General features: G+C 39.7%; 1 protein-coding gene across 1 annotated transcript in view; it reads left to right on the top strand.

Moving 5' to 3' along the window:
• The window catches only part of EXT2 (exostosin glycosyltransferase 2), a 109,642-nt gene that overhangs the window by 46,369 nt on the left and 39,321 nt on the right, over window positions 1-23,952 (top strand). Inside the window, exons 8-9 of the mRNA XM_065403525.1 lie at window positions 4,392-4,523; window positions 17,422-17,611. Of these exons, the coding sequence (XP_065259597.1) occupies window positions 4,392-4,523; window positions 17,422-17,611 (322 nt within the window). The remainder of the gene's footprint in view (window positions 1-4,391; window positions 4,524-17,421; window positions 17,612-23,952) is intronic.

Genomic DNA, 23,952 nt, shown 5'->3' with positions numbered 1-23,952 from the left:
TGTATCATTGACTCCCCACCCAATTCCTGCTACATCTTTGTTACCTTCTGATAAAAGCTTTCCAATCACATACACTGTAAATTAGAAAATTAAAATTTATTTTGGATGAAACAGGGAAACACAACGTATTTCCCTAGTAGAATAATTTTCCAATAATGCTTAGTAACTTACCATGTTGGACAACCTAGAATAGCTAGCCATGTTAATCACTTCTGTTTTATAAAAGCAAACAAGATAGGAAGGAAGTAATGAGCCCTCAAAACATCTGTCTGGAGACTTGCAATCCCCCTAGAAGGTTTTGGGTTTTGCCTTAAACAAACTCAGTTCTGAAAAATTACAACCAAATGTTGAAACAGTTTCTAGCTCTTCACCCAAAATTAATAATTACATAAATATTAGTTTGTAAAGAATAAATTCCCTTCACCCCCTTTTCCTGTCTTTTTCCTGGTGTGAAAATATAATTCTACCGGACACTGCAAACATTCTTGCAGCAAAATGAAGTGGATTCAGATTAATTTCTGCTGCAGTCAACAGGAGGTAGAGAGTGTCTGAATAGGTTCTGCATTATAACCATTTGTCAGGAGGAGTTGGTTATCAGAGAGGTGAATAATCACCAGTCTAGCATTGCCAGTAAAAATTTACCAGATTAGGAGAAATGGGGTGCACCACTTACCAGCATGAAGTACCATGTTGGGTTCTGCAGTTGATTTGTATGTAACTTGTGCTGCTACTGTACCTAGGTAGGCTATGTAAAATTTATTCCTCTAGCAATTAATTTCTCTCTTACAAATGATAGTTCTCCAAAACTACTTATCAATTAATAAATTAACATGCAGGTGTAATGTAAAATCTGTGTTCTATCTAGAGCCCTGTGAGGATACAAAATTTGTATTCGCATCCGATCCGCAAAAATGGTCTGTGGATGCGGATATAAAGTGGATATCCGCGGATTTGTGGCGCTCTAGTTGTATCTACTTGTGGTCTTTACAAATTTTGGAAGAGAAGGGCTATTAAATGGACTGCCCTGGTCAAATTTTATCCTTGCTCTGTCTTTGGTTTTCTTTAGGATCTTGTGTAAGACACTTGTAACTTACTCCTCTCTATGGGTATGTCTACACTGCAATTAAAAGCCTGTGGCTGCCCGGTGCCAGCTGGCTTGGACACATGGGGCTCAGGCTAAGGGGCTGTTTAATTGTGGTGTAGGCGTTGGGGTTCAGGCTGCAGTATGAGCTCTGGGACCCTCCCATCTTGAAGATTCCTAGAGCCCAGGCTCCAGCCTGAGCCCGAATGTCTACACTGCAGTTAAACAGCCTGTTAGCCCAATCCCATGAGCCTGAGTCAGCTGGCCCGGGCCAGCTGTGGGTTTTTAATTGTAGTGTAGACATACCCTTGGCATCTGATTCTTCACTTTTTGTCCTGGTTTCTGGGGACACTAGGAGGATTATTTAATTTTTGTAAAGTATTTTAGAGTTCTAAATATTTATTTTTTTATAATATTGGTAAATTACCTTTATATATTTCTCCTGCACTTCCAGTTGGGTACAGTGTTCATTTTTGGCCTAAATTCGTGAGTAGTTCCTATTTGGTTCCAGAGAGAGAATGTATTTCTGTAGTGAGCAAAGTGATTCGGTTTATATATGGTTTGTAAAGCACTTTGGGTTCCCTCTGGGTCAGAGGCCCTGTACAAATGTAACTAATCGTTGGATAAACTCATCTGCCTCCTGGAATATCCTTTGAATATTCTTAGGTGTCGAGGCCTGTGATTATTGTTCTTTCCCCAGAGTAGGGTAAAAAGTATTCTAGGTGACGCTACCCATTGTCGTTCTCTATGATCACTCTTCCTAATGAGCTAAGGGTTTGTTGCTTTTTGTACCTTTTGAGTGGCTTTTCCCTTCCAAAGTATAAAACCAAAACATTCTGAAAAACCTGACTTAAAAACTGTCTCCAGAGTGAGTGATGAGGGTGAGGACTTGGCAACAGACCCATTTTCTTCTCAGTTGTATTACTAGTATTCAAAACAACACATAGGATGGTGCCATTGCTCAGGAACATAATTGAGTCTGCTTGTGAACTTGCATCCTCAACACTTTTAGAAGTAAAATTTTGGATTTATTGCACTTATATATGGTGCTGTTCAACCTGAAGAATCCCAAAGAGCTTTACAAATTGTACCTATAGGAATCACTTTGCGCTTCAGTGAAGAGCAGCCACCTGTAGGATGGAATGCAGCAGCTGTTTAGCATTGCACAACTACACAAAACAGTTTAATTTTGTTATCCAAAAGCCTGTTCTGCCAAGACAATGGGATTCCCCAAAAAAACTTTGAGGAAGATTTGATACTTTGCTAGCATATCACTAGAGCTGGCCTTTTTGCATTGTTTGAAAAGTCCCCTTGGCATAGTTAAATAGCACTTGGCCAGAGAGGTATATTATCCTTTCTGTTTGTTTTCTGGCTCAGCAAGCTTCATATGCTGCCAGTGCATCTGGAAATGTCTTTCCTATCACTTGCTCTCCCACCTAGATGCACATGCACACTCCTGCAGGCTAATGCTAAAGCTTGGGGAGATCCTAAAAAGAAGTGCCTCTGGACACTTCAAGGTGCTGGAAATTCCTGCAGAAACAACTAAGCTCAGGAAATTCACTTTTATTAGGCCAAGGCACTTGAGCTATGATCATTGGCAAAGCACGTTTCCTTTTGGGTTGGATGTGGTTCTTTAGTATCATTTGATTCCAGGCTCTTAAAGTGTGTGTGTGTGTGTGTGTGTGTCTCTGTACTACAGAATTATATCAGTCAGCATATTCATTACCAAATCCCGTTTTTCCTCCAGCACCAAGGTTTTGTCTTGGGTAGAAACTGAATCTGGATTGAAACTTTTCATATAGAGTCTCAGCCTAGAATTGATTCATCTGTGAAATTCTGTATATTTATCTGTTTGAATATCACATTTATTTTTTTTTAAAAAGCGCCTCAGTTTAGACCAAAGGCATGCAAATTTTACAACACCCATGGCTGAGTTGAAAACTTGCTGGGATCAAGGACTACAACTAATTTGCAGTCATGTACATTTTTAGATAAAAGAAATGCTAATATTTGCTTGCATTTCTATATTTAGGGCTCTACCAAATTCACGGTCCATTCTGGTCAATTTCACGGTCACAGGATTTTTAAAATTGTAAATTTCATGATTTCAGCTATTTAAATCTGAAATTTCACGGTGTTGTAATTGTAGGGGTTCTGACACAAAAAGGAGTTGTGGGGAGAGGGTCAGAAGGTTATTGTGGGGGGAGTTGCGGTACTCCTACCCTTATATCTGCGCTGCTGCAGGCGGCGGCAGTGATGCCTTCAGAGCAGGGTAGCTGGAGAGTGGCAGCTGCTGGCTGGGAGCCCAGATCTGAAGACAGAGCCACCGTCAGCAGCAGCAGCACAGAAGTAAGGATGTCACGTTATGGTATTGCCACCTTTGCTTCTGTGCTGCTGCCTGCAGAGCTGGGCCCTCAGTCAGCAGCCAGCACTCTCCGGCTGCCCAGCTCTGATGGCAGCAAGGCAGAAGTAAGGATGGCATGGTATGGTAATACCTCAACCCCCCTAAAATAACCTTGCAATCCCCCCTGCAACTCCCTTTTGGGTCAGGACCCCCCAATTTGAGAAACGCTGGTCTCCCCCATGAAATCAGTATAATATAATGTAGAAGCACACAAAAGACCAGATTTCACGGGGGGAGACCAGATTTCACGGATAGTGACGCATTTTTCATGGCCATGAATTTGGTAGGACCCTATCTTTATTCTTCATAGAAGAATAGAAATTGCTTGTTTGGTAGAGTTTACCAGTAGCAAAAACCTGCAGCAGATCAGCTTTTCCACATGCTGCAATTACAAGGCAGCTGTATTTTAGGCTCCACTGCTTCAGTTGGCTATTGGGCTGCACTTTGAGTTCCCTCAAATTAGAAAACACAAATATAACAGTAAATTATTCCCTGCTGTGGTTAAATCATTTTTGACATTTTGAGGGGAAAAACTGATAAAAAATATGAAAGAAACTGGCTCCTTCATATATTTGCATGGAGTTTTATTCCACTAGTCCACACACGAATGCATTGAAATGCTTTCCTCTGCATGTCCTCCTTGCTTTTTATTTATTTTATTTATTTATTTATTTATTGTTCTGCAACTTCAGTTCATTTTTTTTTTTTCAGTAACTTTTTCATTTTGAGGTCTCCAGCCTCTGTGGAAACATCCCTCATTCCAGTGAAATTGCCTCCTGATTTAATTTCCAGCTGATTTCTCAGTAGCATTTAGCAGATTGCGTATGATAAATGAAAACTGATGATTAGGCATCAGGTCTGTGGAGTTAGCAGGGCCTGAAAGTGCATTTCATCCTTTCCTTGCAGGCAAGGTGGTTCTGGGAAGCGTATTTTCGGTCGATGAAAGCTATTGCTCTGGCCACCCTTCAGATTATCAATGACAGGATCTACCCATATGCTGCCATGTCTTATGAAGAATGGAATGATCCCCCAGCTGTTGTAAGTAGAATGTACTTCTGTGGCTTAGTCATAAAATAAGATTTTTTTTCTTTCAGGTCGTTGGTATGTACTATGCATCTTGGTAACATTACTATTTAAAGGTTTGTTGTATTTGTAAGTTGCACAAAATGTTTTTATGATATTCAGGTGTGTGTGTGTGTATATATATTTGAGTGTTTTTGTTAAATTTTGTGTGAATTTGATACCTTTGAAAGTGAATAACTTAAGTGATAACACTGGCAAAAGTCACATGGTATAAATAGATTCTGTGTGAGCTTCTGTCAGAGCTATGTGAGGAATACCTCCCCTACCTCCAGTTTTCTTCTTCCTGCTGTTGTCTTCTCCACGCAGCCCTGTGAATGTACACCCCTGGTATTCTAGTCCTAGAATTCGCTTGTACAGAAACTGATAATCATCCTGAGTAATCTACTTTTGGGACAAACTCATTTCACTTTTTATTTGGCCAGGATTTGAACCCAGCTCTCTGAGGAGGAAGTGCTAGTGTGTTAATTAACCTGCTGCACCATTCAGCCCTATTCTATTTTCTTATATTGCAGAATTTTGAAAACTAATTTCTCCCTCAGTTAGTTTATATTTTACACATACAGAAAAATTAATACCTGTATTTCCTTTTTCTAAACTATCCTGCAAAAGCTCAGTCAAAGGGTTGGTAGCAGGACGGTTTTCAACTATACAGGAGAAGAGAGCTCAGGAATAGCTTTTTGATATTAAACTCAATAAATTATTGGAGAATGATAGCATTTTCAATGTGCCTAGCCTAGGATACTGACCCATTAGCATCGCTGAGGGGGAGGCAAGCATGGCACTGACAGATGTCTAGTGTGAAGGTTGAGGTATGAAAGAAGGAAGCAATTACTCAAGAATGAGGAGCTCAGAACATCTTAGTAGACTATTTAGACCGTGCCTTAGTACAGCAAGTATGGCCTGACACCTGGTCTGAGTTCCATGGTAAAAGAAAAATAGGAATTTGGAAACACGCAGCATTAAAAGCCACCTCTCAGGCTGCTTCTTCCCTGCTCTCCCTCTAGTAGGATACCCACTGACTTCAGTGACAGTTCCTTCTGCTGTGGGGGACAGATAAGCCCCTGTTTTTTTGTTTATAACTGTATTTACAGGAAAGTGTATTTCTTGGGATCCTGTGGGATGAAAGATCCTAAAGCACTTTACAAGAGATCGGTCACCAAACAAACACAGCAATCTCTAGAGTGTAACACTGAAACTGGTCAGCAATACACAGCAACAGTACACAATAGAGTAATACAGGTAGTAAAGAGGAATACTCTATCCATTTGAAATTGCAGAGAAAACGTGAGGAGGCTCTAGTAATTAGCCAAACTGGAATTTGTCCAGCCAAACACCATACTGAGACTCTTCCATGCCCACAAATAGTCAGTTCCTTGGATTTATATTTCAGCTGAAAGAGTCTCAATACATGCATGAATATTTTTCTTGCTTCAGTATGGAAAAAAAGTCCTAAAAATGTCCTTTTTGAGCTGTGTAAGCTCTATGTCAGCCAGCTATGCAGAGATCTTTTGTGACCCTCTTTCACAGGATCAGTAAAAGAAAATACAGTTCAGATCAGGAATTGTTCTTTGTATTTAATTGCTCCTGAACAGACCCATGCAGTTCTGTGACATTAATGACCATGGATTTTGATAAGTATTTATCACTCCAGTATGAGTGCATATAAAAGTATAATTGATTCAATCACTTCTTATTTAACTGGCTATAGTCTGTAGCTTGTATATTTTGACCCTCGCGCTAATAGTGGCAGCAAAAAACTGGAGCCTTCAGTAGCTATGATTTATCCATTGTAAAAAATGTTTGCTTTAGAGATATTTTATCTCTTGGAGGTGAGCTTATTATCATTGCAGTCTTCTAGGCAGCCTCCTCCGCAGGGTCCAGCTAATTTATAATTTCAGACACTTTGGGCGGCGAGTGCTTATATAGTATCTGCCAGTCAACTTAATAAATATTGAGTTATTTTTTTAAATAATTGCACTATCCAGCTGTCAGAATTCCACAGATGGTCTGTGCTTGTCAAAAGGAATAATGTCCCGCTTGAGCCATAAGCATGTTTCTTATCTTGGTTTTGCCTTGATAACATGCATTTATAACGACCCTGTTAATTTCTGATTAGTCCTGGTGGGAAATTATGATTCTAAAGATACATTTATGCATGTAGAGATTTGACACAGTATCTTTTAGGAGAGTGAAAGGTGCCATCAGATCCAGATATGAAAATAGAGTGAGTAATTAAAAGTTAGTTTGAGAATGCTACCAGTTTACAAATGATAGCTGTATTCTGGGCTAAATAAATTTCAAGGCTGAGACTTGTACAGCAAATAAACTCTGAAACTTAGGACATCAAAGTTCTCTTAGTCTAGGATATAGTTATTAGTCAGTTAACAAGGAGCACCCTCAAGTCACTATAGCATTAGTAGTGAAATATGCACTCATCTGGGCTCCTGTAAATCCCTCTTCTGTTACTGGCTTTTGCCCTCAGAATTTGCAATTCACATTCCCAAAACAAATATGGCTGACTCATCTGACTCCTTCTCCTTCCTCTTTCTGTCACCCATCCTAATGCTACATTTTATATTGAATGCAGGTCCATCTACACTATGGTTCCACTGTGCAGTGTAGATTGGACACTGGAGTGACAGATTTGGGGAGGGGGTCAGAAGATGAGGCAACCTTATGTGCTGTGGGCAAAATCAGTGAGAGGTTCAGAGAGTGCAGTAGCTTTTTGGTACTAAGGGATTTACAGCAACTCATCAAAGATTTATATGGTCACTATATGGTTATTAACCTAACATTTATTATGCAGATCCCTGTGCACTAGCTAATAATGGCCCTGAGTGAATCAGAGAACACAGATTTGCTTACAGGTAGTTATGCATGAAAGACCTGCTTTTATTGGAGCAAGTGATATGAGTTTGGGCAGCTGGAAAAGGGAAACCTTCCTTACTACTTAATGTAACAGAATAAGAGCCTACTGTGTCTGTAAAGTTCATCACACAAAGGAGGAACTAGTGAGAATTCTAATCTGCGCTTCTAGCGGTCCTACTTCATTTGTGTAATGTTTTTATCTGTAGACATTAAATGTGATTCGTGCCCCACATAGTAACCTGACTCTCTTACAGTCACTGCAAACATCAGAAATAAGTGTTCAGTAACGTGCCTTACCATGTTACAAATTATGTCACTGGACAAATACTGTCCAGTTCAGAGATATAAAATAGAACAGTAAGTGATTGTTTTCCAGCTTAACAGTCCACGTAACTTGTTCAATTCCTGTAACTCCCCCGCATGTAAAATTCTTCTCTGTGACTTCATGAGGTTACCTTGATTTGAGTCACCTTTTCATTTCAGTCCCTTATTTCCCAAGATTTGATGTAATGCTGCAGGACTTTAACATTAATTTGAATTAGTTCTGAATTAATATTTTTTTAAAAAGTGGGATGATAACCTGCAAAAGTGCTACACACAGGAGTTTGCCAGGGATCTGAATGTTTCCTTAGACAGGTTTCTAACAACCTCATCTCTGAAGAGGAATCTGCTGCTTTCACAATGCTGTCTCCACCTAATTGGCAACAACATGTTGGGATTGTTGCAAAATGCAGGCTAATTTTCTATGCTTTTTTATTTTAAGGTTTACCTTGACCACACCATCACCTTGAACTGTGGGGGTAGGGACATACCTTCAATCTTGGAAATATTCAGATGGTTACATACTCCTTTGAGAAGAATTTCAATGATTTTGGTATTTGAGGTGTTGGCTATTGTCTTTGACAATGAGGATGGAAATGGTGTTTATACACTAAAGTTCATAGTGAGGAGGTTCACAGCTAGATCTGTGTGTAGCTCACCTTTATTTCTATTTCTTTCATTGAACCCCTCACATGCTGAGTGTTGCTGCCACAATTCTGTGCAACAGCAACACTTGAATGTTCTTTGAGCATAAAGGAATGTAAGTTACATGAGACACGAATGCATATGTAATGCAATGCATCACATGTTGAGTGTGTTATACATTAAGGAAGTGATCAGAGCAATTTCACCTATTCAGATTGGTTGGCTGAATGAAAGTTTTTAGCCCTTTTTAAAAATAAAGGTTTCCATGTGAAGTGGAGCAACATCTGTGTTAATAGATCCTTCCATTGGGGCTGAGGGAGAAGGGAAAAATAGTAACAAATACCAAAACATTTGTTTTGTTTTATATATTATGATACAATACTGTGTGTATGTGTACACCCCCCCACCCCCGATGTTTCCTTCTTTTAATAAATTAATATAGTGCTAGTGAAAGGTGCTAAATTGACAGCTCTGGAACCATCCAGCTCTTGGCACCTTTGCTGAGAATACGCAAATGTGCCAGTTATTGCCATTTTGTTTACTGATGCAGCCGTTACTCATTATAAACTGGACTGAGATTACTGACTTCACATAAATCACTAACCATCTGTCAGGTGGTAGTCATGATTTTTGGTCTCTACCAAACTGGATTAGAACGAATAACCTTGAGTCGAAAGATTCCTTATCCTACTATCAGTCTCCCTCAATTAGATGCTTTCTAATGATCTAATACAGAGATAAATTAGTAATTGCAACTCTAGATTTTGGAGACTATTTTAAATCTCTCTCTCTGTGTGTCTCTGTACCTTCCCAACATATGCAGATGATTGAGAATGACAATAATGTTGTTCTTTCCCAGTTTTTCTTTCACTGGTGTTAGTGGAATTCTTTCAGGCCTGCTTATAGCACAGACCTATAAAAGGTTTGGCCCCATTGTTGTCTGCCTTAGAGTTTTGAACTTGAATGTTATAAACTGTAGTTTAATAGTTTCTCGTTTAATAATTGTTAAGAGAATCGCTGTGTGCCAAGAAATAAATGCACTTCTCTAGCAGACCTCCATTCTCCTGTTGAGTGACTGCCAGACAATGTTTTTTCAGTAAGGCAGAAAAGAGAATCTCCACCCTATTTAAACTAAAGTAATAGTCAAATTAATTTAATGCAAAAAATTACTTTTTCTCTGAGTAACAGTAGCATAGTTGCTATTCACTTAGCAAAACCTAAGTCAGATGTTCATTTAGAGAATGGATTGTGTGTTTCAGCCAACTGGCAACTAATTGAGCCTTTTAAAACACTTAAAACAATTTCTGAGCTGTTTGGCTGGCATTTTACATCTCACTGTTCCTGTGAATAATCTAGATCCTGAGGGTTGCCAATTAAAAACATCACTCATCCAAGTTTAAGCAATAAGTGTTAAACAGATGATTCCACTGTATTGTATTTTCTGCTTGTGCCCCAATAACACTCTTCACCTTCAAAACATTGAACAAACATTTATCTGTGTATAAGAGGAAATCTTCCAGCAGTCTTATTGGCTGACACGTGGTATAACTCACTCAAGTTTTCATTGCTACATTTTTCTGAAATGATTAGATTTCATAACATCCAATCTACTTCCAGGCATCTTAAATTTTACTTGTGAGATGCATTGGATCAGTTGGGTGGGATTTTGTCTTATTTGCCATGTTGGATTTCTTGCCATGTCTTGTTACAAGGTGTAGTAACTAATACACTTCTGCAGTGTTTATATTATGATAGGTCATGTGTACCAAATATGTGATTATTCAGACTTAAAAATATATTTTCTTGCTGAAACAAAATTTCTCCTTGCCTTACCTGCCAAGAGTAGAGTTCAGGATTCTCTGCTTATATGGTAAAAGATGACATAATACTTATCTAATGCAGTGTGGCTGGTACCTAATGTAGAGAAAGTTTAACTTCATCTGCTTGCGATATCCTCTGTGGCATGAGAAACAGACTCCTGGACTTGGTTCTTGGCATGCAGTGGAGGTTCAGATGTTTCACTTTAATGTCGGTTGTAATTTTAAGTCCACACGCAATCTGTCTGTGACTAATACCGTTAGGTTTTTTTAGAGAGCTTTTTGCCTTTTTAATCTGGTAGAGCCTGAAAAGAGTAGTACATACACAAATGTATATGTAGGGGTTGTGTTTCTTATTCTCATGGCAGTTGTTTTACGTAGGCTGGCCTGAAGAAACTGTAGGATTTTTGCCTGCCATCTTATTCTGAAATGACTTTATTATCTGCCCCTTTCCCTATAATAACCCTTCTTATTTCACCAGCTGGTCTCTTGCTCGCCTTGTGGCCTAGAAAGTAGGAGGCTTGGTCTTCATTAATGGCTCAATAAAAATGTATAGTAGTAGAATTTAGTCAGCTTCCTTTTATCCCAAGCTTCACCTTCATAATGCACTCAACCTTTTCTGTCCCTAGGGGTGGGGCCTCGCAGCCGTACAATTGATTTCAAGTTTTGTTTTCCCAATTTAGAGTATGTTGCACTGTCTGCGTTGTCAGGAGACTGCATTGTAGAGTTTAATTTAAAGAAAACATTAATCCCATTCCTGGACCCCCATTTAGCAGTGTTCAGATGCTACGGTGATGAGAACCAATAGAACATGAATACCTTGATAGATGGAGAGATCCTAAAGATCCCAGTCACTATGACATTTGTAAATATGCACTCTGTTCTAAACAGCGCTCACCGTCCCCCTTTCTCAAATCCACTCCATTGGCACATTATTGAAATTAATGGAAAGAAGGAAAAAAATTAAAACTGAAATAAATACTTCACAGAATGCAGAGAGAGGCGATGAGTGAGATAACATATTTTATTGGATCAACTTCTGTTGGTGAAAGAGACAAGCTTCAAGCTACACAGACCTGAAGAAGCACTCCGAGTAGCTTGAAAGCTTGTTTCTTTCACCAACAGAAGTTGGTCCAGTAACGGATATTACCTCACCCACCTTGTCTCTCTAATATCCTGGACCAACACAGCTACAACAACACTGCAAATAATCACAGAATATAGTCAGACTATAGAATTCACAATTGTAGGAGGTCAGAGAGAGTAAAGTAGATTTAGCTAGACTTTAAAAAGGTACTGCATAAATTTATATTTGTAGTTATGAGCTAAAAATCCTGTTTTTGAATCCTTTGAATCCACAATGTAATCACTTTGATTCTGGAGAAGTGGAGAGGGTTAACTCCTCTGGTTTTGCCCTTTGACCACTTGAGGGATGGGAAGCATGATGAAATACTTTCTCAAAGTATTCCGAGGAAACACATCATGCATAATTGGAACAAAATAGAATAAATCAAGGCTTTTTTGGTCTTCTAATTCGTAATTGAAACCACATTGAGGTTAAGATTGATATTTAAAACAATCCAACCAAAAAACCCCTCTATGCAGAGGTAGCGGGTAAGTACATCTCTGCTTTGCTTGGTACATGGAAGAACTGTTTAGTTACTGTACCATTCAGCGGCTCGTACTCCTCAGTCCTTGCCTCTTGGCTTTTTAATGACAGTGGGTTGTCCTTGTTCAAATTGAATATGGTTTTACTAAAAAGTGTGGTTAACAACAAGTATTAAGTCTGATGGTTGTTGAAAATAAAATATATAGGGAGGAAAAAGCCACAGTTCTTGTTCATGAGAGCAAGGGAATCTATGTGCTATATTGTTGCCAGTTTTTCCTACTAAATGGTATCTTGGAATTGTTAACCCTTCTGCTAGGATATGGGCCTTCTTCCACACAGCCTCAAGTTTCTAGAGCCCACTCCGAGGCCCCGTCTTTCATGCCTCCACCTTCTCTCCCTTCAAGTCTTTCCTTAATATGCACCTCTTCCCATTGTCCCTTTACCACATGACAAAGTAATGTTACTCAACAAACATAAACAATTAAAAAAAAAAAAAATCACGGAACTCATAAAATGTGTGTTTAGCTTCACTGCTTGCATATTGCCTTTAATTTCTCCTTCCTTTGTTTATACTTCGATTGTAAGCTTTTTGGGGTAGAGGCATTGTATTAGCTGTGTGTAGCATGTTATTGGTGCTATACAGATGTTATAATGTTTACAGTGATTAGCCAGTTATAGAATAATTGGGGTTGGATGTGATTTCTCAGGTGTCAAATATCCCACTCCTGGATCCTAGCAAGATTGATTTTGTCATACCTAACACACCTTTGCTCCATTGCACATGAAAGATTGGTATCAAGTGCAGTCTTAGATATCTCTAATGGCGGGGTTTCCCTTGTCCCATTGCTTTAACTGCTCTTAAAATAAAATCATGTTGCATTCAGTAAGGAAGGAGCAGAATAATGTTCCCGTGTTTTCCTGTAACAAGGGGGAAATGCCTTACTAGCAAATGGAAACTTTTTTTTTTTGCTTGTAGCAATCATGCACAAGCCAGCTGCAATACCTTGAATCTCTTCTCACAGACCCATCCCTTTAAAGAATTCTCACACCTCACCAACTTCAGGCCAATCTCCCCAGCCGTCTCTCACATTGTGGGTTCCAGTCCTTGGGCTTTCCATGTTGTCTGTGGAGAGGCTTGCCAAACAACAGAGACAGACAGAGTGATGTGAGATCGCTGTTAGGAAGCTGCCATTTGCAACCTGATACTGCTTGCCCATAAAAGTGATTCACAATAAACAAACTGTCAATCTTGGGTTAATTATCATGGCTCCTGTAATTAATATTAGCATGGGAGGGATGAAGAGGGGAAAGGATTGCTGTATCCATAGTTAAGTGTCAACACATTGTCATGGAAAGTGATAAATGATCTGTCCACCACTACCTCTTGCTCTTCTTTCTGACAGTGAAAGTTCAGATGGGTACTCATCATGAGGGTTAATAATGATGGGACTAAAACAAATGTTCCCTCACCATGTTGACTTCTCCAGCTGCCAGTGGTTGGGAGTAGTCAGCTTGATGCCATGATGCATTTCATGCCCTGCTGCCATAACAGAGATTTAATTAGGTTTCTGTTGAGTTAATTGCCTGCATTGTTTGCCTTTCCCCAGCAGAAGTCTGGAAGATTCAAGTAAATTATGGAGGTTTGAATTTGCCCAATTTCCTGCAGAAAGTGGGGTCAAGAGGTCTCAGACTGTAGACACACACTTCAGGCAGGCAGCAGGGGGTTGGCTCTTAATGGCACTTCAGAGATGCCTAAATGCCCTTTTGAAATGTTTCTCTCAAACAAGGGGCCTTGGTTTTCTTTCCCCATTAGGTTCTAAGGAACAGAGTACAAGCTTTTCCTTTACTTGGACACCACTTACCAGGGGCATAAGATGAAATAAACATACTTCTTCTGAGAGGTTACCTTTCTTTCCCTAAGAAGATCTTGTAGTGAGGAAGTTTTGTACTTTGGACAGAGAGTAGGATCAGTTGGAATTGACATCATGTCATGTTTAAAACCCTTTATTGTTGCTTATGTTAATGCTCTTTTGTCAGGGGTTGTCTGTATATAATTTGTGAAATACCTAGCACAGTTTTGGATGTTCTTTTAAAAAAAAAAAAAAAAGGAAATAAAAGTAGTGTCAGAAGATGATGATGAACAGAGTAATCCTTGCAAATTATATACCAGTGGTCGGCAACGTTCGGCACGCGGCTCGCCAGGGTAAGCACCCTAGCGGGCCGGGCCAGTTTATTTACCTGCTGACGCGGCAGGTTCGGCCGATCGCGGCCCCCACTCGCCGCGGTTCGCTGTCCCGGTCCAATGGGGGCGGCGGGAAGTGGCGCGGGCCGAGGGATGTGCTGGCCGCGGCTTCCCGCCGCCCCCATTGGCCCGGGACGGCGAACCGTGGCCAGTGGGGGCCGCGATCGGCCGAACCTGCCGCGTCAGCAGGTAAATAAATTGGCCCGGCCCGCTAGGGTGCTTATCCTGGCAAGCCGCGTGCCAAACGTTGCCGACTCTGTTATATACTATTTCTATTACCATAGTGCCTAAGAGCCTGAAGTCAAGGACCAGGGCCCCATTGTGCTGGGTGCTAACACATTCTATTAAGATATACTGCAGCCAGAAAGGAACTTGCACAATAGAGGAAACTTCATATGGGAGCTCTTAATTTGGATGGTGGGGGTCATCATTAAATAATAAAAAGGATATTGTCTGTAAGATTACTTCACCAGTTATTTCTTCTTGCTGGGCAGAAATGTAGGATTTTCTTGGCACTGTATTGAATATGCAGCGAAAGCCCTGCTGCAAGTATTAATACAAGCAGCCTTGTGAAGGATGCACAAAAAAGATTCTCACCATTAAAAGGATCATTTGGAGGAGGTGGGAAATTGGGGAAAACTTGATATTCAGGATCTTTGAGAGAAAAAAATGCAGTTTTTGAAGTTGCTCATTAAAGGTCTAATGAGGTAGACTGTGCTCTATTCAAGTTTAGATTGTGATTCACCCTAGAAATTCTTGGGACTGCTCCATAATCAAAGAGAGTTCTACCCCTGCTCTTCAGGTCCCAATAAATATTAAAGAAAATAAGCCTAAAAACTGGCATTTCAGAAAATGTGAGCGTCTGAAATCTGAGAGCTGTTCCTGCACATGTCAACTGCTAGTGTCACCAAGACAGACCAGTAGACATGCAGACTATTTTAGTAGTGTAAGTGGCATTAGGTAAAGGTGGATAAGGCAGCCACCTTTGAAGTGTGAGGAAAAAGAACCCAAAGACTCTTTAAGGAAATGATGAGGCTCCATACCTCCTCCCAGCAAATGTGAGCTGATAACTTTGGGTATGTAAAGTTTATTTTCCTCCCAATACTAGCAGAATTATAGTACAGTAACTTTTCACTTAAAGTCGTTCTGGTTAACGTTGTTTCGTTGTTACGTTGCTGATCAATTAGGGAACATGCTCGTTTAAAGTTGTGCAATGCTCCCTTATAACGTCGTTGACAGCCGTCTGCTTTGTCCACGGCTTGCAGGAAGAGCAGCCCGTTGGAGCTAGCTGCTGGGGGCTTGGAACCAGGGTGGACCAGCAGCTCCCCATCAGCTCCCCGCTTCCCTAAGTTCCCTGGGCGGCAGCCGCCCAGCAGGCTATCAATTGCCCAGCAGTTCATCTGTCCCTCCCCCCACTGCCATGTGCTGATCCTGCACTCTGCCTTGGAGCTGCTCCCTGGAGCCTCCTGCTTGGTGTGGGGGGGGAGGAAAGAGGGGGGCTAATGTCAGGGTGTCCCCCTGCTCCTGCACCCCATTTACCCCATCTCCATGGTGGGGGGAATGACAGGACAGGGCTCAGGATGGAGGGAACTTCCTGGGAGCAGTTGCTGTCTCAACTTGATGATCTACTTAACAAGGCAGTTTACTTAGAGTGGGGTCAGCGTACTTAAAGGGGCAGTGCGCATCTCTCTCTCTCACACAGGGTGTGTGTCTCTGTCTGCCATGCTGTCTCCCCTCCCTCCATTTGTGCTGCCTTGTAGAGGTGTGAGGCTACAGTAACAATAATGGGTTAACCCTTGAGGGCTCAGCCAAAAGCTAGTTCATCATTTAGCAGTAAGGCATTCCCTGGGAAATATCCCACCCTCTTCCACCCTCTGACTCCACCACCTCAACCAAGCTTCACAATCATCCTCGCTGTGCACAGTATTAAATTGTTTGTTCAAAATTTATAGTGTGTGTGTGTGTGTGTATATATATATATATATATATATATATATATATATATATATATATATATATATATATATATATATATATATATATATAAATAAAATAATGTAGTCTTTTGTCTGGTGAAATTTTTTTACCTGGAACCTAACACCCCCCCCCCCCCCCCCCAAGTACATTCTTATGGGGAAATTGGATTTGCTTAACATCGTTTCGCTTAGTCACATTTTTCAGAACATAACCACAACGTTAAGTGAGGAGTTACTGTATGTATTTAACTGGGGTTTCTTACAGTATTGCAGGAAAGTGTTGGCAGTTATTGGGCAGTGTTTCTAGACTATTAGAAGTATTCCTAGTTCTTTGTTGGCTGAGATTTAAAGGCTTCCCTCCAAAACTGTGTCAGCTTCTCCTTTCCCAACTCCCAAACCCTTTCTTCCCCCACCTCCAAATAAGTCTTGTTTTCTCCTCTGCTTCTCTGTCCTAGCCTGGATGTCAGCATCTGAATAGCGAGCTGGAATGAAAAAGTTGAGAGTCAAAATGCCTGCAATTTCATTCCCATCTAATGGTTCCTTTGCAGCTGCCTTCCCCCACATCTTCGGCTCCAAACAGAGTTGGCACACTCAGTGAGAACAGAGTTGTCTGTCTTGTCTCTTGCCAACTGAGCTGGCTTCCTTATGCTGGCAGTGCATTGAAATAAGAGCTTTAAAGTCTTAAAAGGGACCCCCTAGTTAAAATTCAGATGGAGTAAATAACTCTCTGAAATCGATCTTTGCGTCTCTTATAGGGTTTTCTATTTAACGGTGTAATAACTTTTCTTTCACACAGAATAAACTTAGTCTTGTTGAAGTTAATATTTTATCCCTCTTTATTACAATGTCAGCATTTGTCTTTTTTATTTGTGTGCCCATTTTGTGTCAAGATTATGCATTTGCTGTTTTTTATTCTATTTCCACTCTGAAATGGTGGCTCAGAGCTGGCTCTCTGCTTGTTGGCCAACGACTGACTATGAAAAGCAAAATACTTTCAAGCAGAGAGTAGCAAATGAGAATCATGCCATGCTAGCTGGGTTTAAAATGTCTCCTAGTTCCCTTTCCCCACAAGTCTTTCCATCCCTTCTACTCCACTTTTTCTGAAGCCCATCACTAGATAGAAAGTCATTGTCAGGCAATGACAGAAATTGACATTAGGAAATGGGGTTGGCATGAAGGTTTTACGGAACTGTGAATTATGAAAAAGAAAATCAGACTTTTTGAAAGGCTACTTCTCCCAAGAGTTAGGGTGTTGACCAAAGAGACCTACCTTAACTAAATTCCAGCTCTGGTACTTACATTCTGACTGCCTACATTCCCCTTTTATAGTTTTAATTGACCCTGATCTGATCGAACATCCTCTCTGCTTTTACAGAAATGGAGCAGTGTGAGCAACCCACTCTTCCTTCCATTAATCCCACCACAGTCTCAAGGCTTCACTGCTATAGTCCTGACATATGACAGGGTGGAAAGCCTCTTCCGAGTCATCACTGAGGTGTCCAAGGTGCCCAGTCTATCCAAGCTGTTAGTCGTCTGGAATAATCAGAATAAGAATCCACCAGAAGGTAAGGTATGCATGTTGGAGGGAGGTGGTACGTGTTAGAGTAGTGGCAGATCACCTACTGTACCTCTAGTGCAATGCAACCTCTCTTTTTATGTACTTTTAAACATAAAACTATTTTAAACTGTTTTGTAATACTTTTCAAATAAAAAAAAAAACTGGTACGTTTTCATGACACTTTTTTAAAAGTTGCAAAATACAAAAGGCCAAATTACGCTTTTAAAAGGATCTGTGCTGGTGTTGCCTTTGCCAGTTGCTGATTCAACAGCAAGCCATGCAAATTTCTCAATGGAGAATTTTTTCCAAAAAAACCCATAAAATACTGAACAAACGTCATTAACATTTGCTTTGAGGGGGGTGGTGCCTTAATTTGTCTACACTCATTTGATTTTTCTCTACAGACACTATTAATCACAGTGAACACTTGTTCCACTAAACTGTTTGTTCTCTGTAAACACAGAACAAATTTGGCTTGATGCAAGAATAAAGTTTGGACATTTTGTGGTTATAAAATAAATGAACATTTTGATTGATGAAATAAAACCTGAGACATTCTGTGTGTCCAGAAAGAAGTTTCTGGGACATTGGGTTATCATGTAAAAACTCTGAGACTGTCCTGATAAAAGTGAGGTGAATGGTCTTTTTATTTAAATATTTATGTTTAAAACACAGATGATTCTATTTATATCCGTGATGAGCAGACCTCATGGAATTTGAGGACTTTTGAACCTCGCAGTCTTATTTTGAGTTCATGGGTTTATAAAATTATTTGATGCTCATGAACCTTTTTTCATGTCATTTAAATCCATATTATTTTCAAGGCAGCTTTGGTTTCAAAAACATACCAAAGAAAAGTGTTTGCTCTGTATTGGAGGGAAAGAGCCACCTGCTCCAAAAATCAGAACACGACAAGTAGGTGCCCTATATACAGTGTCTATTTAGAATTTTTCTCTTCCTCCCCTTTCTTTATCTTGCAAGCTCTCTGTATTTTTCACTCTACTTGTTTTCTGCTCTCTTCCCCCATTGAATTTCCTCTGATCTCTGTTTCCTTTTTTCAGTCTTTCCTAACCTGAATGTGAACTCTCTGATGTTAGTGTGCAAATGAAACTTTGCAACCCACAATGTCTGAGTGACCTTTAATTTAAGAAAAATAAGCTTACCTCTCCTTAGCATCCTCCCTAAAATATGAAGGAGATGCTCTTTGGGTAAGAGTGCTTCCTCTAACTAGAATAACTGTTCTAAAATATTAAAATCTATGGCTGTAGAACCTTGTGAATTATTAATAATCTCTCTTCTGTCCCCAGTAGCCAATAAAGTGAATCTTCGAGACAACTCTTTGGGTTTGTAATATTCCTATATAAGAATGTACTGACAACCTGAGAGTTAAACTGGCCATTTATGTATGTTAGGTACAATGTTAAACTGAGTTCCTGATCACTTGCACTCATTTAAGATTCCATGGCACTTTTGCAGGAGTCAGGCTATTAACCCCATTGTCCTGGCCCATTTCCAATTTTGGTGCATTGCATTCTGCCTCTTTATATTCTTGTTCCAGTTTAAATTGGACACAGTATTCATTTCTTGTCTCAAACGGTTGTTTAGTACTGCTGTGTAAAACACACTAGATGTGGTTGCCCATCACTGACAAATGAAGTGATTCTTACATCTAATTGTGGTTGGTAATCATTTGAGATTAAAAGTGTTGCATATAAATGGAAGGTGTTGTTTTTGTGTACTCTGAAGTTTTTATTGAAAACAAATTCATAACGTAGTTGAACTATTACTCCAGTAGAGTAAACACTGCACACAGCGTGAATATAACAAAAAATATTGATTTTTGCCCCAAATGGGTTGTTTCCATATATTCTTTCCTGTAAGGAAGGTAAGGGAGAATTGAAACAAACTACTGATTTGAAAAATCTCATATTAATAATCATGTTTAATAATCTTAGTGGTGTAAATTCTTTTTATAGGCATATTAATTTTCTGTCTTCCTTATTTTCCTCAGATATTATTAAATCATAAATCATCTCCAAAAAGAATGCATTTGCCTATGAACCTAATGATCATAGGTCCCATTTGAGAGCTTTGGTTATTGGGCTGTTAGGTTCAAACTGGTCTTTCATGGTAGTAAATATGTGTTTTAATAAATTATATTTCCTCATGTGGCTCTTATCTCCCCCCCTTTGTCCATTTATTTTTAACACTTTGATAACCCATGTAATCTCCTGGACTGCAGCTGAGGAGAGGGCAGTTTGAGTAAGTTAATTTAATTTGTTTTAATACAGATCCATGCAGTGCGTTCCACCTGGCTCTTCAGTGGGGTAGCAGGCCTTGGCTGCACTTAGTCACTCGTTCAGTTTCTCTATTAGCGACTCTAATCCTTGGACTTCAAAGCTTCTGCCATTTATAGCCTATTAAATCCAGGAAGTTTCTGATGGATTAGGGCAAGGAATGAGTTTGAAGTTTGTAATGTGCACCACTGTCACTGATAAGGTCTAGTTTATTACCCTACGGTAGTATCAGCACTTTTATGGCTATTCTTTTTTAATTGGTTATTGTAAAGCTGGGACAGTTAACGTACTAGTGCATCAAATGCAGGATTTCCTGGTCATTGCCATATAGGGGACACATTTCTGGGTCTGCTGTGCAAAGGCAAATCAGGGCTTCTGCTGTCAGAGCCAGTGGGTTTTTCAATATGCATAAATGGTGGCTGGGATGAAAACATCAAAGTAATTTTCCCTTGTGATTACTTGCAGTAAATTCAGATTTGAACCCAGGTCTCCAGAGGTAAGGCTAGTGTGGTGCTACACAAGCATGTCACTTAACTGTTCTTTACTTTCCCATGTCCGCTCCAGAGTAATTTTATAAATTAAAACTATACCAAATGCTTTTCCTGCTTAAAATTATCACTCACTTTGAGACTGGGTTGTATAATCAAGGGTTTTATATTTGCACAGAACATCACATAACTAAACAGTCAAAAAGAAGCAAAATGAACTCTCTCTTCTCTATTTAGGAAAGAATAGGGTCAAATTAAATGCAAATTTTAAAATCCCTGTAGATGCTGTTAATGGATGAAATATGACTTTATAGAAGCCGAACCAGAGTTCTCTAGGCTTATGAACAATACAGAATAAAAATACATTTTCAAAATTGAAGATGCCATAATGTTCACTAAAAACTCCCCGTCCCCAAAAGACTAGAATACTCCCTAGTCAGGCCCCAAATTATTAATAGCCTAAGTAGAAAGATAAACTTTGCAATGGATCCTAAAAGTCAACAACTACAGACTCTGTCAGACCCAGGGTTGAAAGTGAATTCCAGTCAAAGGGCCTCTACCAAGAATGTCCTGCTTTTTGGCCCCGATATAAGAATTTGAAGCTGATCTTAATTGTTGCCATGTGATACAGGGACAGATGGCATCTCAGATATGTGGGACCCAAACTCTTTGATTGGTTTAGTTAGAATGATATAGTGAAACTGCAACTGACGATGCTTCTGAGGAACTGTCCCAGATTGAGATGTTACTAGAGGAGATTTTGGAACTAACTGATAAATTAAACAGTAATAAGTCTCCAGGACCAGATCACATTCACCCAAGAGTTTTGAAGGAACTCAGACTTGAAATTGCAGCACTAACAAGTATGGTATGTAGCCTATCATTTAAATTAGCTTCTCTGCCAGATGACTGGAGGATAGATAATGTGACACCAATTTTTAAAAAGGCTCCTGAGGCAATCCTGAGAATTACAGGCTGGTAAACCTAACTTGAGTATCAGGAAAATTGGTTGAAACTATAGTGAAGAACAGAATTATCAGACACATACAATGAACACAATTTGTTTGGGAAACGTAAACACAGCTTTTGTAACGGAAAATTATGTCTCCCCAATCTATTAGAATTCTTTGAGGGGGTCAACAGATATGTGGACAATGGTGATGCAGTGTAGATTGTGTGTATGGACTTTCAGAAGGCCTTTGATGAGGTCCCTCACCAAACAAAGGCTCTTAAGCAAAGTAAGCAGTCATGGGATAAGAGGGAAGGTCCTCTCCTGGTTAAAACACAGGAATCAAAGAGTAGGAATAAATGGTCAGTTTTCAGAATGGAGAGAGGTGAGTAGTGGTGCCCCCCAAAGATCTTTACTGGGACAAGTGCAGTTCAACATATTCATAAATGATCTGAAAAAAGGGGTAAACAGTGATGTGGCAAAATTTGCAGATGATACTAAACTACTCAAGATAGTTAAGTGCAAAGCAGACTGAAGAGTTGCAAAGAGATCTCTCAAAACTGAGTGACTGGGGATCAAAATGGCAGATGAAATTCAGTGTTGATAAATGCAAAGTAATGCGCATTGAAAAACATAATCCCAATTATACATACAAAATGAGGGAGTCTAAATTAGCTGTTACCACTCAAGAAAGAGATCTTGGAGTCATTGCAGATAGTTCTCTGAAAACATCCGCTCAATGTGCAGAAGCAGTCAAAAAAGCGAACGATGTTAGGAACCATTAGGAAAGGGATGGATAGATAAGACAGAAAATATATATAAATACATGGTATGCCCGAATCTTGAATACTGCATGCAGTTCTGGTCGCCCCATCTCAAAAAAGATATATTAGAATGGAAAAAGGTACAGAGAAGAGCAACAAAAATGAATAAGGATATGTAACATAAGAATGGCCATACTGGGTCAGACCAAAGATTCATTTAGCCCAGTATCCTGTCTTCTGACAGTGGCCAATGCCAGATGCCCCAGAGGGAATGAACAGAACAAATAATCATCAAGTGATTCATCCACTGTTGCCCATTCCCAGCTTTTGGCAAACAGAGGCTAGGGACACCATCCCTGCCCATCCTGGCTAATAGCCATTGATGGACCTATCATCCATGAATTTATCTAGTTCTTTTTTGAACCCTGTTATAGTCTTGGCCTTCACAAATCCTCTGGCAAGGAGTTCCACAGGTTGACTGTGTTGTGTGAAAAAAATACTACCTTGTTTTGTTTTAAACTTGCTGCTTATTACTTTCATTTGGTGACCCCTAGTTCTTGTGTTATGAGAAGGAGTAAATAACACTTCCTTATTCACTTTGTCCACACCAGTAATGATTTTATAGACCTCTATCATATCCCCCCTTAGTCGTCTCTTTTCCAAGCTGAAAAGTTCCAGTCTTATTAATCTCTCCTCATATGGAAGCCTTTCCATACCCCTAATCATTTTTGTTTCCTTTTTCTGAACCTTTTCCAATTCCAATATATCTGTTTTGAGATGGGGCGATCAGAATTCCACGCAGTATTCAAGATGTGGGTGTACCATGGATTTATATAAAGGCAATATATTTTCTATCTTATTATCTATTCCTTTCTTAATGATTCTCAATATTCTGTTAGCTTTTTTGACTACCGCTGCACATTGAATGGATGTTTTCAGAGAACTATCCACAATCACTCCAAGATCTTTCTTGAATGGTAACATAGACCCCATCATTTTATATGTATAGTTGGGATTATGTTTTCCAATGTGCATTACTTTGCATTTATCAACATTGAATTTCATCTGCCATTTTGTTGCCCAGTCTCACCCGGTTTTGAGAGATCCTTTTGTAACTCTTCGCAGTCTGCTTGGAACTTAACTATCTTGAGTAGTTTTGAATCATCTGCAAATTTTGCCACCTTGCTGTTTACCCCTTTTTCCAGATCATTTATGAATATGTTAAATAGGACTGGTTCCAGTACAGACCCCTGAGGGACAACACTATTTACCACTCTCCATTCTGAAAACTGACCATTTATTGCTACCCTTTGTTTCCTATCTTTGAACCAGTTACCAATTCATGAGAGGACCTTCCCTCTTACGCAAAGTAAACTGTTATAGGATAAGAGCCTTTGGTGAGGGACCATGTCAAAGGCTTTCTGAAAATCTAAATACACTATATCCACTGGATCCCCCTTGTCCACATGCTTGTTGACCCCCCTCAAAGAATTCTAGTAGATTGGTGAGGCATGATTTCCTGTTACAAAAACCATGTTGACTCTTCCCCAACAAATTATGTTCATCTATGTGTCTGACAATTTTGTTCTTTCTATAGTTTCAACCAGTTTGCCCGGTACTGAAGTCAGGCTTACCAGCCTGTAATTGCCAGGATCACCTCTGGAGCCCCTTTTAAAAGTCGGTGTCATATGAGCTATCCTCCCGTCATACAGAAGCTGATTTAAATGATAGGTTACAAACTACAGTTAGTAGATTTGCAATTTCACATTTGAGTTCCTTCGGAAGTCTTGGGTGGATACCATCTGGTCCTGGTGACTTATTACTGTTTAATTTATCAGTTAGTTCCAAAA

Source organism: Emys orbicularis, chromosome 4, assembly GCF_028017835.1.
Source record: "Emys orbicularis isolate rEmyOrb1 chromosome 4, rEmyOrb1.hap1, whole genome shotgun sequence".
Classification (NCBI taxonomy): domain Eukaryota; kingdom Metazoa; phylum Chordata; order Testudines; family Emydidae; genus Emys; species Emys orbicularis.
The sequence above is the reverse complement of the archived record's forward strand: the minus strand, read 5'-3'. Positions and strand labels throughout refer to the sequence as shown.